This window comes from Anarrhichthys ocellatus, unplaced genomic scaffold, assembly GCF_004355925.1.
Source record: "Anarrhichthys ocellatus isolate YVR2014 unplaced genomic scaffold, GSC_Weel_1.0 scaffold12, whole genome shotgun sequence".
In the NCBI taxonomy this organism is placed as follows: domain Eukaryota; kingdom Metazoa; phylum Chordata; class Actinopteri; order Perciformes; family Anarhichadidae; genus Anarrhichthys; species Anarrhichthys ocellatus.
In genome coordinates this window covers 1,621,180-1,635,027 of record NW_022280042.1, presented here as the reverse complement: position 1 = coordinate 1,635,027, position 13,848 = coordinate 1,621,180, and the positions used below count along the sequence as shown (strand labels likewise).

The 13,848-nt window shown below is 45.3% G+C and overlaps 1 protein-coding gene across 1 annotated transcript; it reads left to right on the top strand.

Annotated features, from left to right (window-relative positions):
- The first annotated feature begins 1,043 nt into the window (after nucleotides 1-1,043).
- Nucleotides 1,044-12,596, top strand: rnd3a (Rho family GTPase 3a). The gene is made up of 5 exons (XM_031852185.1): nucleotides 1,044-1,343; nucleotides 1,714-1,801; nucleotides 8,588-8,697; nucleotides 10,127-10,261; nucleotides 10,438-12,596. The coding sequence occupies exons 1-5, from the start codon at nucleotides 1,194-1,196 to the stop codon at nucleotides 10,684-10,686; spliced, it is 732 nt and encodes a 243-aa protein (XP_031708045.1). The 5' UTR covers nucleotides 1,044-1,193; the 3' UTR covers nucleotides 10,687-12,596.
- The last annotated feature ends 1,252 nt before the right edge of the window (nucleotides 12,597-13,848 follow it).

Here is a 13,848-nt window from a genome sequence, read left to right as displayed (position 1 = left end):
TAAAGAATATATTAATGAGTAAATGATTCCTCCCAGGAGTAGGCAGTGCAACACGTTTATTGCTTCAAATTCATCAGTTTTGTAAGAGATTGTAAAGGAAAAGATACAACTTGTGACCAGCAAGCCCCTGTTAACAGGCTTGACATGAAATGTAACATGTGATTAAAAAATACACATATTTCCAACTCCATTCTTTGAGTTTAATTGATGTAATAAATATTTTCATGAAGGTTACGGCTGTGTACGTAAGATTGGGGAATGCCTCCATTTAAAAACAGTTTGTATATACTTAAATAAAAAGGTGTTGTATTACTTATAGAGTATGACCGTATAAACCAAGCCAGTTTTAGGGGTTTCCTTGTTGCAATTTTTTTTTTTTAAAAGGGAAATTATCGAGTCAGAGTAATTTCGATTTTACGTGTTTTATTAGAATTTACACAAAGAAAACTATCTAATCTAGAGCATTTGTCATAATGACTTTAAACGTATATGTTACTGAGTAAAATGCAATTTAAAAGCTCAAGTTTATGTTGAATATTAAGCTGCTTCACCTTTTCTTTGTTGCCTCAAACCAAACTACAAACAAACCCATTTTCCATTCTATCACAATTGTTTTTAAGAAAGGTCCATGACTAAATGATGGTTTACTCTTCAGTAATCTTCCTTCAACTGAATGCTAATTGTAGTTAGCAGCTCAAATCAAACAAACTAGTAGCATTATGAGTTTATTTACTTCCTGTCATGTTGTGGAAACAGGAAGTAGTGTTTCAAAATTGTTGCATTTGTATTTTTTATTCATTTGTACATATCAACACAGAACAGTGAAATTCAATTTCTTTCGAATATTATATTGTTAATTATTATTTCAATGTATTTCATGTAAAAGTTGTGGTCGTCCGAACGAGGGCGCCATGACGGAGGGAAGTTCCTGCGGGCTGCTGTATGTGGCTCACGCGCAGGGCTCGCGGGAGGGACGAGCTTCGTCCTCGCAGGAGGAGAGCCGCTGCCATTGGCTCCCTGCTACGTTATAAATACAGGCAAATGGCATTTACCGGCACAGAGCAAGCGGAGACAACGGGCGAGGCGGACGGAAGACGGACAAGCAGGGAGACGCTTCTGTCGCTGTCGACGACTCCACAACACACGCGCGCGCAGGATTGGACTTTTACGCTTCATTTCCATTTCCGCAATCAATGAAGGAGAGACGCTCGTGTCAGAAACTATCTCTGAAATCCGGCATGGAGCCCAGTCAGAGCGTGAAGTGTAAGATAGTGGTGGTGGGGGACAGCCAGTGCGGGAAGACCGCCCTGCTTCACGTGTTCGCCAAGGACTGTTTCCCCGAGGTGAGACCCGGACTGATTAACGTGATGCTAATTAACCTGGTGTTATTAACACGCGGAGAAAACGCCTCGCGCTTGTGTGGAAACTGATGTGTCAGAAGGGCGGGTGCTCTAATAATGACGAAGGACATTTATTGAATGTTATACCTATATTATATGATGCATGCATATGTATTAGTATCTGTTGTAGCTGTAATGCTTACAACAAATGCAGTTCTAGTAGTGGTAACAGTGCTGTAGTATTATGGTACTAGTTGCGTATTGGCACTAGTTATTAAAAAGGTATAATACTTAAGAATTATTCCTCTGTTTATAGGCCTCATTTTAGCCATGTCCAACAAAAGTTCATGTATTTTATTTCTGTTTCCTGCAGAGCTACGTCCCCACAGTGTTCGAAAACTACACAGCCAGTTTTGAAATCGACACGCAGAGGATTGAGCTCAGTTTGTGGGACACCTCAGGTAATTATGCCTCCCTTCCTTCCTTCCTTCCTTCCTTCTTCTCTTCCTTCCTTCCTCCCTTCCTTCCTATCACCTCTCTTATGTGCTTCATCTTCAATGCAAATCAATCCAGGTGAAATGTCCGAACATGTCCAAACATGCGGGTTGCTTGCACAATTCCTGTGTGACCCCTGTGGACATGCTCTCCTGTTGTGTGGAGATGGGGGGGGGGGGTCAAATTGAATCTGTGTTTGGCCATGTCTTCATAAGTCAACATTGACGTATTTCCCCTAAAATATGTCCAAATCGTGACATTTAAAGAGGCCCAGGCTTTCATTTTTGAATAACGAAATTAATCTCTGACTCATTTCAATCAACAAAGCTGGGTTAATCCTTTACTCATAGTCTAGAGTTGCTGGTCCCACAAGCCAGACATGTGCCCCCCCCCTCAGATTAGGAAAGTGGCTCACCTTTTACCTACATAGAAACAGTTTAGTGTCGCAGTTCAGTGTAAAACGCTGGATTTGATTTATGATTTCTTCCCAGCTGAGGAAAGGCCAAGGCAGAAATGGGGAAAGACGGGCTGAACGTATTCGTACATCTGGAGAACACACTTTTGAAATTCTTCCCACTGCGGGGTTTTTTTTTTTTGAGGGGAAAGTTTTGTTGTGCAATGCGTGTCCAACAGCTTTTATCACTTGTTTGGTTGGACTTTGTGTTCGGGGTCCAAACCAGCTGCTGTGTCCCCTTGTGTATGCTTTAACATGTGTGTGTGTGTGTGTGTGTGTGTGTGTGTGTGTGTGTAAACAAACCCACTTTCCCATCCATCAATGCCCGAGCAGTGAATAGCACAGCAGTGAGGCGTGAGCGAGGCGTATGTTGTGTGTGTGTGTGTGTGTGTGTGTGTGTGTGTGTGTGTGTGTGTGTGTGATGGGCGGGGACAAGCACACAGCCAGCTGTTGCGGGTCTCTTTCCTGGAATTCCTGAGCGACGTTTCAGCAACTTTGTTGAACTTTGAAGAACGAAGCAAAACCGCAGAATCGATTTTAACAGATTTAGATTTTGCACAAATAACAGCTGGGCCTCCCTTTGAGCTGCAAAAGTGGCATCAAGTTAGATGTTTTCTTCGGAGTAAGTCACCCTCGTTTCCAAGCTCAGCAAGCAAGCGAAAGGCAGGGAGGTCGGGTTTCAAATTCTTTCGCCCCTACTGTGTGTGTGTGTGTGTTTGCGCGTGCGCGCGTGCTGGGGAAGAAGAAATGAAAGTCGGCCAGGGTGAGAATTTTGTTTTATTGCGCTGTGTTGGCTGGCCGCCTGGAGCCATTTTTCTTTTACTCTCAGCTTCATAAAACAGCGAGGGTGGGGTTGGGGGGAGCGCTGTTCCTATTAGATCAGTGGGTCGGAGATGGAGCCAGACCCCCACCCACCACACACGCACACACACCTTCAATCCTAACCCCCACCCAGCATGCACACACACACAGAGACTGATTGATACGGCCTTCGACTCGACTCGTCCCCTTTGTAGAGACAACCCATTGGCCGTAGCCAATCCAATCGATCCCTTATCTCCTGAGGTGTGCCGGGGAGGTGTGTGTGTGTGTGTGTGTGTGTATGTGTGTGTGTGTGACCCCAGCATGCACCGGGACAAAGACCAGGACGCAGAGATGAAGAGAAACAATCCAACCCCCTCCCTCTCAATCACACACCGTGGTGGTCTTTGTTCTGCGGTGACGAGTGGCCTAATGAGATGGCTGCCGTGTGTGTTTTGAAAGGGAGGGTGATGGGAGTAATTCAGGTCATTAAGGTAAATGCCTGCCTGTCGTATTGCCTCCCATTTGTCCGTCCCCCCGTCCCCCCTCCACCCACCCAGCTTGTCGGCGCTAGCTCTGCTTCCCAGGCCTCAGGGCGGGGCCCGACGGGGAACCCTTTGATGCTTCGCACGTCTCTCACCACCAAAAGGAAGTGGTTAATGCCGTCTGCCCACATGTCTCAAATGTGCTGCGAAGGTGTTTTACCGCGTGAGAGGTAAACAGGAGGATAGGAAGACGGGGAAGGTAAACAGAACAACCCCTGTGGGCCTGTGTGCCCGAGGCCTCTTGCCATGCGAGTTGAAATGAGCAAAGATCCATCTCAAAACCTGAAAAGTAGGTAATCTCAGGCAGGGGAACTGCAGATGGCAACCGTTTTCATTAAAATGGCAGAAAATGGCAAGAAACTCACACTTTCCCAAACCCCAAGGTGATGTCTTTAAATGGCTAATTTACAGAGAAAAGCAGCAAATCCTTTTATACAATTTATCGATTCTTAAACCTGCATACAGTTATTTTTTGGCTGCCTGGGGACAGGAAAACAAGCTGTAAACACAACACCGACGCACTTATGGCTGGTGAGATCTGACCCCAGGCAACATTAGTATTTATTTAGGGTCATGTTTCAAGTCTAGTATTTGCTGCTTTTATGCTCTGGTTTGGTATCTTTGGTATCTCCACCAACATCTGGCTTTTTATCTGCTAAATGTCCCACTGTGTTCACCAAGCTAGTCTCTAACTGTCTGTCTGCTATTTGGTGGGTTTATCAAACAGAAATACACCTTCAAAATATTGATAAACTTTAAAAATGCTGTTTTCTGTCAATCAACTTATTGTTTCAGCGCTAATCCCAGAATTAGTTTAATCAGATTTGACACTCGTGAAACACTCCTAATGTACTTATGTTGGAGTGGACCGCACGAAGCAGCTTAGCTCTTCAGAAATCAGTGTGACCTGTTTGTTCCAACTTCCTCGAGGCAATTTGCCGAAGCCAGGAGGAATGCAAGCGTCAATAAAATAATATCAGGAAAAACACAGGAATTTTCGGGCATTTTCACATCAAGGACTCCCAAAGAGACCCACGTGTTGGACCCCATGGATCTCATTTGGGAATATTTATCCTGGGGAACCTTAAGGGAAACTTCTCCTTGTGTTTTGTTTAGTGGCTGATTTGAACAACTGCCGACAGATTAGAAGACGGCCCACTTTGAAACACAGGGGCAAAAAGCAAGATAAAGGAGTTTTTTTAAAGGATGATATGTGATGATAGTGGAGCCCAGGTCTTCAGGTCTTCTCCCTGTGCGGTGTTTCTTGTCATGCTGAACAGTTGAACTATGGGACTTTTTTGTGCATTCAGTAAGCTCCTCTGCAAACCGTGCCCTCCCTTCCACTCTCTTGTGTCGGCGGCCATTGTTGCATCGGATCACATTTCTGGGCTCAGCGAATTGGAGCCGCATGTCTGGCATTCCTCAGACTAAAGGTTTCTCCTTCCTCGCCTACAAAGACCCCCATTGTACCCGGCCGGGTTAGATCCTCGGCGGAGTGAAAGAGAAGTGGCGTGGTCCGCTAAAGCCCTACCTCGTTTCCAAGGGGGGTAATTGAATCATGCTGGAATTTGCCGACCGGCGAGCGAGAGCCTTGAGCCGACAGTGGCCGATAGAGTGCATCAACTTGAGGGCAGTGGAATTCTGGGAGAGATGAAAAGACTTCCTGTCTGCTAATGTGTTGGAAGGACTTTCTGTGTGATGTTACACCCACCATTAAAATCCGTGTCCGGTCTTGACACTGAACACCTTGCCCTCTTGGTCCTCCACATGCTTTTGTAGTTGTTCTGTGGATTCCTACTCGATTCACACTTTGTTGTTGATGTGGCCACGACTGTCATCAACTCATTTACGTATATTATACGTTTTTTAGGTGCATCCACATCTGAATGTAATGGTTTTGAGATGAATGGCTATCTTAAGCTACATTTCTGATAGTTTGTGATCTAAATCACAACCATGCTGATCTTCTTTATCAAAGAAATGTATAACGTATTGCATTGTGCATTTATCTTAGGTAGGGTTGAGCGATGTGTTCACATTTTTTCAACCGTCTGTACCGTTCGGTACTTTTCACAATTTCTCTTAGCTTTTTTTAGGCCAATAAATCAATCAAATGAACTCACAAAATGTCAAGAAAAGGAAATATTCTTCTATTATTTCTATTCTTTCTACAGAAAAATCCAACAATGTACTCCTTTTTAAAAAAAAAAAAAAAAAATTCAAGTCTCTCCTTCACCGAAGTTAGACGTACTTTCCTTGTTAACTCATCGTAAAACACCCCAAAAATGAAACCTTTTATAAGTTTTACACGGCAGTGTTTGCAGCAGCAAATATCTCGGTAACCACAGCAACAACAGCTGACAACGGTTCAGCTTGAATTGCCGTTTGTCGTCCTCACTGTTTGCGTTGAATGCGTCTGGCTGGCGAGAGGTTACTGAAGCTGGATAATGTGTGTGGGGGATGGCTGGCCGTGCCTGTCGCTGTTTTGTTGTTTCCACAGGTGTCCCTGAAGGTGTAGCGCCTCTCTCTCTCCACACACACACACACACACACACACACACACACACACACACACTCTCACCACCCCCCCCCAGCTAAGCTATGTGAGCTATGCAGTAAATCAGCAGGCCTGCAGACCTGTTGCCAGACCATACCTCCAAACTGTTGGGCCGCAGCTGGCTTACCTCAGGACTGTGTGTGTGTGTGTGTGTGTTCGTGTGCGATAAAAGTACATTTCCATGTCTGTAAGACGTTTTTTGTGTGAGGGCTTCCAACAGAAAATGTCTGAAACGTCACGGAATTATTTAAGAACCGTATTCCCGACAGGCAACATGGGGAAACGTCATTCTTTTGTCGTTCGATGGAAGTCGAGAGAACATCTGTGGATTTGAATATTGAGTCACAATCTCGCGAATAGAGCAGAATGCATTTTCCGACTCGTTTCATGTGCATTAAGTGGGGCTTTTCATCCCAGCTGTTGAGGAAGTCAGCACACCGGGAAGGAAGAACATTTTTAATTTTACATTTTGTAAAAGTTTCTGCGCAGTCATGGAAAGACATTTAGTTTTTCATCAGTGGGAGGTTTGGTATTGTCTCACAGTGTACTGCTTCCTCTCACGTCGTCATGCATTCATTTGCTGTGAGCGAGGCACAAGGGGGAATAGGTTTAAGAGTAGGCGAGAGAGCGGGAGAGTGTGTGTGTTTAAAGGACGGACAGGGAGGACGGGGTGTGTGTCTTTGTCCAGATTTAGAGATCCTGTGGGAGAACAATGACAGGAGCTAATTAGATGGCTGTCACCAGGACTATGGGATGTCCTCTTATCTTTCCGCTTGGCAGCAAAATGACCTCAACGCAGTTACGACTCCGCTGTAAACGATAATCAAGACAGAGAGCGTCTCCTATCAAAAACTCTCACGTCTCAAATGAAAACCATTAACAGACCTGCGCATAAGCCGCAGGCACATTTTGATCCTCTGTGTTGTGAGGCTTGAAATTCGCAGCTATAAATACATAAATCTCCAAGTAATTTCACAAGCACATGTACAGAGACGCATCGCAAACACGCACACACTCCACCCAGCCACTCAGATATGTGTGTTCCCCCTCCATCGGTTTGCTCAAAAGAATCAATTCATCGTAAAATGTCAACCGACTCTTTCCCCTTTCAGTCGCAGGGTCTTATTTTTCCAGTGATTGGTTCCAGGCACTCAGGGCTGAAAAAAAAGAAAGAAGAAAAACCTTCAAACAATGCAATACGGCCGTGAAAAATGGGAAATAAATTCTTGCAGGGGATCCCACGTTCCTCCTCGACTTGTACTTCCTTTTTGTTTAGGTGGTGTCACCTATCAGACGGCTTTACAAAGGATCCTGAGGGAGTGAGTGGGGAAAGCCAAAAACACATTATGTTCAGATCAAGACATCAAAATGATTTATTCTGGGTTGTTCTTGGCGTCCATACTTCACGGACTCACTTTTTCTCAGGCATTACGACACAGAAATTAGCTGCAACCTTTGTTGGCTCGTGTGTATCAACATTTGGGAAAGTGAGACAGTGGAATTCACAGAATTGTTTATTATCCCTGTTGGATGGAGCAGTGACCTAACCAGCCCATTTCACCCCCCCCCGCCCTGGCTTGAACACTGGGAATGTATGATTGTGGACATAGATATGGTTCAGATTTCTGTGTGCAGCGGCGGCTCATTTATTGTGCACACATACACCATCGTCATGCTTTGTTGTGCGAGGCCCGGGCCTGGAAGGAAGCGCAGATTGTATAAACGGTGTCGTCTCCCATCCGGACCGTTTAGGTTAGGAACACTAGATCCCTGATTGTGTGTGTGTGCGTGCACGTGAACGTGCATTCCTGACTTTTCTCCACGGCAGTGTTTATAGAGGACCTCCCAGGGGGAACCTTCAGTTACCAAAAACAAAATTCTCCGGATTTTTGGCAGCCGATTGTGTGGTCAGCTCTGGCTCGTCATGTGATCTTGACATGAGGCCACCCTGCCCTCCCCCCTTCCTCCCCGGAGATGTTTCAGTCTGCCGGAGAGATGGGCGTCTCCCTCACACATGTTTTCAGTTTGCAAGTATTGGGAGTCACTTCCCCGGGAGAGCATTTCTTCAACAAGTGATCTCGCCGTAGTCAGCACATTTTTCCGACTGATGCGGCATTATTTGTTTTGTTTTTCTCGCCCCGGTTGCTATGGATTACGGCTGAGCTGCAATCATGCCATATGAGAATAGCTGCCAAGAAATGCTTAGGAGTTTAAAGTGATCTTTCGGGCGTGTTCATTGATTCAGAAGAATCTGTTTGTGGTTTTCTCTGTAGATGTGGTTACTGCCCCTCACTTCAATGCAGGCACTTCCTTTTCAGTGAAGAATTTTAGGCCTCGCAGGGGAAAAAAGTTGTGTGAATACTTTTTCAACTTCTTAAATCTTCTTCTGTTTCAGGATCTCCGTACTACGACAATGTGAGGCCTCTCTCTTACCCAGACTCGGACGCTGTCCTCATCTGTTTCGACATCAGCCGCCCTGAAACCCTTGACAGCGTACTGAAAAAGGTAAAGGGGGCTCCGGACACGGGGTTCATTTGAAGCCATTTCTCCGAAGCCGTTTTGTCTCACCTGAAAGATTTGGCCATCTTGGGGTTTTTTTTGCAACCAGAAGTGACACGAGAGGGTGGAGCTAAGAAATAAACCCTTTTTATTGTCATGTGTCATGTACACATACACGAAATTTGACCTCTGCATTTGACCCATCCCTGTATATAGGGAGCAGTGGGTTCGGGGGTTCAGTGTCTTGCTCAGGGACACTACGACACATGACACGTCCCAGTCGAGGATCGAACCGTTGACTCTGCGGTTACCAGACAACCCTCTTAAGCCAGTGAGCCACGGTCGCCCCCCACCAAGCACAACGGAACAAGACATTTTATAGGCAACCAAATTGTTACAATTAACTTTCATGAACTGAAAACACACAGTGTGAAAGACCGGACAACACCGGGGTCGCAATTTCTTTTAAGAGCACTCTTAACTGTTTTTTACTTACACATTCATTCAAGGAGCGATCATCAAGCCTTTGATAAGCTCAGTAGATGTCTTTTAGCCGTTAAACTCTTAAAAATTCCTCCGCTGTAAAGTCTTTGATTTTGTCTGATCCACTGACAAAGGCCAAGTCTACAGTCGAGAGGTTTTTCTGCAGCCTCAGTCACAGCAGATCTTGTGATGTTAGGATGTAGTGTGACCTGGAGGCCGGCCGGGTTCAATCACCGGAGCGGCTGTTCTCCACCGACTGACTTTTAAACCGAGATGTAGCCGCCAATTACTCACACGGGGTTAACGCGGTTAACGTCTGATGACTGTGGCTGGCTGACTGCCACATGTGTGTGCTGAACCTAAAGCAGGACGTGCTGCATCAGTCAGTCATCTGACTGATAAAGAGGCTCATGAAAACAACGTTTGTTAAGTGCGTTTCCTCGACGTTGTGTCAGTCGCAGGTCGTGTTTCGGACGATGTAGATTGGAATGAGCATTGGCTTTTTAGTCAAGTGGTGTTTGTGCAGACAGAAAGTGACACATTGTACAAAACAACTTCCTCTTTGGATGTTGATGATCTTGATCCCCTGACCAGCCAGCCCTGAGGCACATTAGCCTCAGCTTAAAGCCCCTGGAGAAATGCCATCGATCACAGAGCATTTATTGTTGTCCGGGAGGAAACATGAGGATTATTTGTAGTTCCCTTCCAGGGTTGAAAGCACGGGGGACTCCAGGAAGTGGCAGCTTTAACCTTTGTGCTTAAAGGAATGGGTGGGGGGGGGAATTCATGGGATGTTGTGTCACGTCATTCAGGAAAACGTGCACATTTGATTACTTAATCGCAGTGGAAAATAGAGCTAAATATTGATTTTCTGCTCATATTATTCTAGCAGTGGTCGACATTGTTTTCTCTCGGACTGTTACATGATGCAAGCATTTGTCTTCCTCCACAGTGGAAAGGGGAAATCCAGGAGTTTTGTCCCAACACCAAGATGCTGCTGGTCGGATGTAAGTCGGACCTGCGCACCGACCTGAACACGCTGGTGGAGCTTTCCAACCACAGGCAGACGCCAGTCTCCTACGACCAGGTATGCAGATCCAAAGTGTTGTAAATGACACATTTTTCCTGGAGTCATTCATGAATATTCGCTCATTGTACTCAACTTAACGCCATGGCTGATCCCTAGGAGAGAAAATCACGTCATTTTTGTTACAAGCCCTTTTTTTCCCGTATTGTGACCGCATTCGACCTCTTCCTCCTCAGGGTTCCAGCATGGCCAAGCAGATCTCGGCGCCCTACATCGAGTGCTCGGCCCAGCAGTCGGAGAACAGCGTCAGGGACATCTTCCACGTGGCCACGCTGGCCTGCATCAACAAGAGCAACAAGAACGTCAAGCGCAGCAAGGCCCCCCGCGGCAACAAGAGGATCTCACACATGCCCGGCAGGCCCGACCTGGCGGCCGTGGCCTCGGACCTGCGGAAGGACAAAGCCAAAAGTTGCTCGGTCATGTGACCGATCAGACTTAGGGGGATCGGACTGAGAACGAGGACCGGGCACAGTGCGAGCAGGGAGCTGTGGGGCGACGCTCTTTCCTGCATGCTAAAGACCCCTTGTTTGTCTGGAGAGGGGTTTTATAGGCTTCAATTCATGTTCATGTCGCTGGAAAACTCAACGCGTAGCAGCATTCCCACCCACGTGAAACACCCCCCCCCCCCCTGCCCTGCCCCGCCAGACGATGAAGCTACCCGTCAGCGAGCTAGTTGCCCGGGGAAGTGACCCGCTTCCCTCCGGGGAGGACGGAGCGGACACGGTTCGAGGCAGGAAATGAGCAGGAGTGATGTCATTAGTATACGCTCATTCGTGAACGGAAGAGGGGTTTAAGAGCATGTGATCATTTGAAGGAGAGCCAAAAGCGGCGATGGAGGAGGGAGGGGGGGGGGTTTGCTGGCGTTTGTGCCGGATCAAAGACCTTTTGCTCGTTCCTGTGACTGTTAGACACTAGAAAGAGGAACTTCTCAGTGCTGCACAAAGGAAACCTGCCGCTGTGTGTCCCGTGTCTCTTGATGTGTCGTCGGTATAATGTGAAGTCGTCGGTGTGTAACCCGCATCATTGTTTTGTTTTTAGCCCCACCCTGTTGTTTCAACCACGAACCGCTGAGCGATCCTTGAGTTGACAACCGCACGTCTGTAGCAGTCGGACCGCCATTCTGTGCCCGTTAATTTCACGCCAACAGCTACAGACAACACAAAGACAGATCATCCTAACTGTTCTCTACGCTGACAGGTTTATGGACTCCTGTTGTATCGCACCGGGAGCCGCGAGCAAAAGGACTCAAAGCTGTGGGTCGGCCTCCAGGATTTGCCCAATGATTCCTCCATCTTATAAACAAATGCAGCGTCAATTAGTGACACTGAAATATCTGTCATTACACGTTTAAATACCCTTTTAATGGACCCTTAATGGGTCGGAGAGCTTTAGTCGAAGTGAAAATGTGTTTAATTGTGTAAAATCGTCTGTTTTGACAGCTGGTTTGAGCAATGAGTCATTTTCCCACCGCACTTTAAGGAGGGAGTGTATATGCAAGCAACAATTAAAGCTTGTTTATTAGAATCTTAAACGTCAGAGCCGCTCTGCTTTTTCCCTGAAATGTGTAGACTCCACTGTTGGGTAAAATCCTCATAAAGGCCCCGTCACGCCAGCAAACCGCTTGGATCCGTCAATTGTTTGTCGTTTTTTCATTCAACATGTTACAGACTAAATGACTAATCAGGAAGATAATCAGCAGATTAATAAATAATGAAAACGATCATTGGCACTACTTGATTGAATGTACAATACTGAGAATAAAACGGCAGAGGCTGTCATTGGCATAGACGGAAAATAAAAAAGTGAAGCTAATGGAGCTACATTTGAGTTAGCTAGGTTGGCTAGTGCGTTAGCGGTTAGCTCACCAGCAACAGCAGCTCACCAACAAATATTGCGAAGACGAGGAAAAAGAACTCTGCTGTTTCCACTCTCTGGTGTGACCGGGCCGTCACTGGAATCTGATTTTATGTAAACAACATATGTGCGTTAATTCGAAAATGAGCGACTTTTCTAAAGTCTTGAGGAACAGTGTTTACAGTGTAAATTTGTGTTGTTTTTTTCCTCCAACAGTACAGTTAAGGATCTGTTTAAATATCAACGGTATTGATGCACTTTTAATGTAACGTCCCTGATTTATCTTGCTCAAATGCCCGCGCTGTAACATTTGGCAGCTCAGTCGCCCATCTTGATTTTCTTATCTGTCCCCCCCCCCGGTGTGCATTGTCATGTTTTCTTGAATGTTGATGTCACCTTCGGTTGTCTTTGCCAATGTTGTTTCCGCAGTATTTATTGAATTATATATTTTCCCTTTTGAATAAATGCAAATGAAATTGAAGAGAAGTGTGTTTGCTGTTCATTGAGCGAAAGACGTTAAATTATAAACTGATTGTGTTGATGCTGGCACAGATCGTACTATTCTAACCATTGCAACATTGGGGGTCCCACCAAATTTCACGCGTTCCTCTGAAAGGTAACAGGAGTAATTTCTGCACAACTTCAGGCTGCTATCAAGGATCGGTTGGTAAAATGGGGCATAAAATGCTTCATGAAGGGATGCAAAATGTTTCTATGAAGCCACAGCATAGTTACAAGGTGTATTATAGATTACAAATGTATTAAAGGTAAAAAAGAAGTAACTGTTGCAAGAATGGGTGAAAAAAAAATCCACTTCCTCATTTAAAGTTACATTTAATTTACAAAAATACAGTCGCAGAACTATTTAGAACAAAAACCCCATCGTAGTTATTAAATGCACAGAAAAGGTTTTCTTTCATCCTTCAATCGGACTCCTTAGCACAAAGGACACACCTGTGATGCGTTGTCGTGATTGCACAGGTGCAGCCTATATGAGGCCTGTTGGTTTCCGGCTCTGTAACACTCAGACTAACAGCTCAAATATGAAGGTGGGTTTTAACCTTTATTTGCTCTCTTGAACAAAAGCTTTTTTTTTTTCATTTGTGGTACACGGAAACATGCCTGGAGTTAAACCACACACATATTTCCCACTGGATCTATATGTGCTCTGGTGGATTACTTTTGGGTGGTTTATTGATGCCGGGGCGGAGAATGAGCTCCAGTTTTGGCAACAATATACTGTAAATCCCTGTTCTTTGTAAATAGATCACTGAACTAGCTTCATTTCATTGTTGGTGACTCAACAAAAGCCTGTTTTTTTTGTTTTTTTTCGCCAGTTCTTTGAGACCGGCTTAAAAGGTAGTATGGAGCTGTCGTTATAGCAACAAGTACTTCAGTCCAAACCTGCAGAAGTTCAGTTCATTCACGGTAAACTGGATCAAGACATTTCTTCTTGAGTCGGATAATAAATGCACTAATCTCTATAAACACATGATACGTTTTGTGTGTCACAAGTGCTCTAGTTTACATTTGTAGTCGGAGTAATATTGACCAATCACGTTCCAGCAGGCTTTCTTTGAGTACAGGTAAACAGTCTGTGTGGAGAGCGAAAGAGAAGGAACCCATTGGCCGAAATTCAATCTGGGAACCTATCGGCTAATGTCTTTGTGATTATTTAGCTTTTCATTGGTTTAAAAATGAGCTTGTAAAATGGCTGCTTGTGAAACAATCCA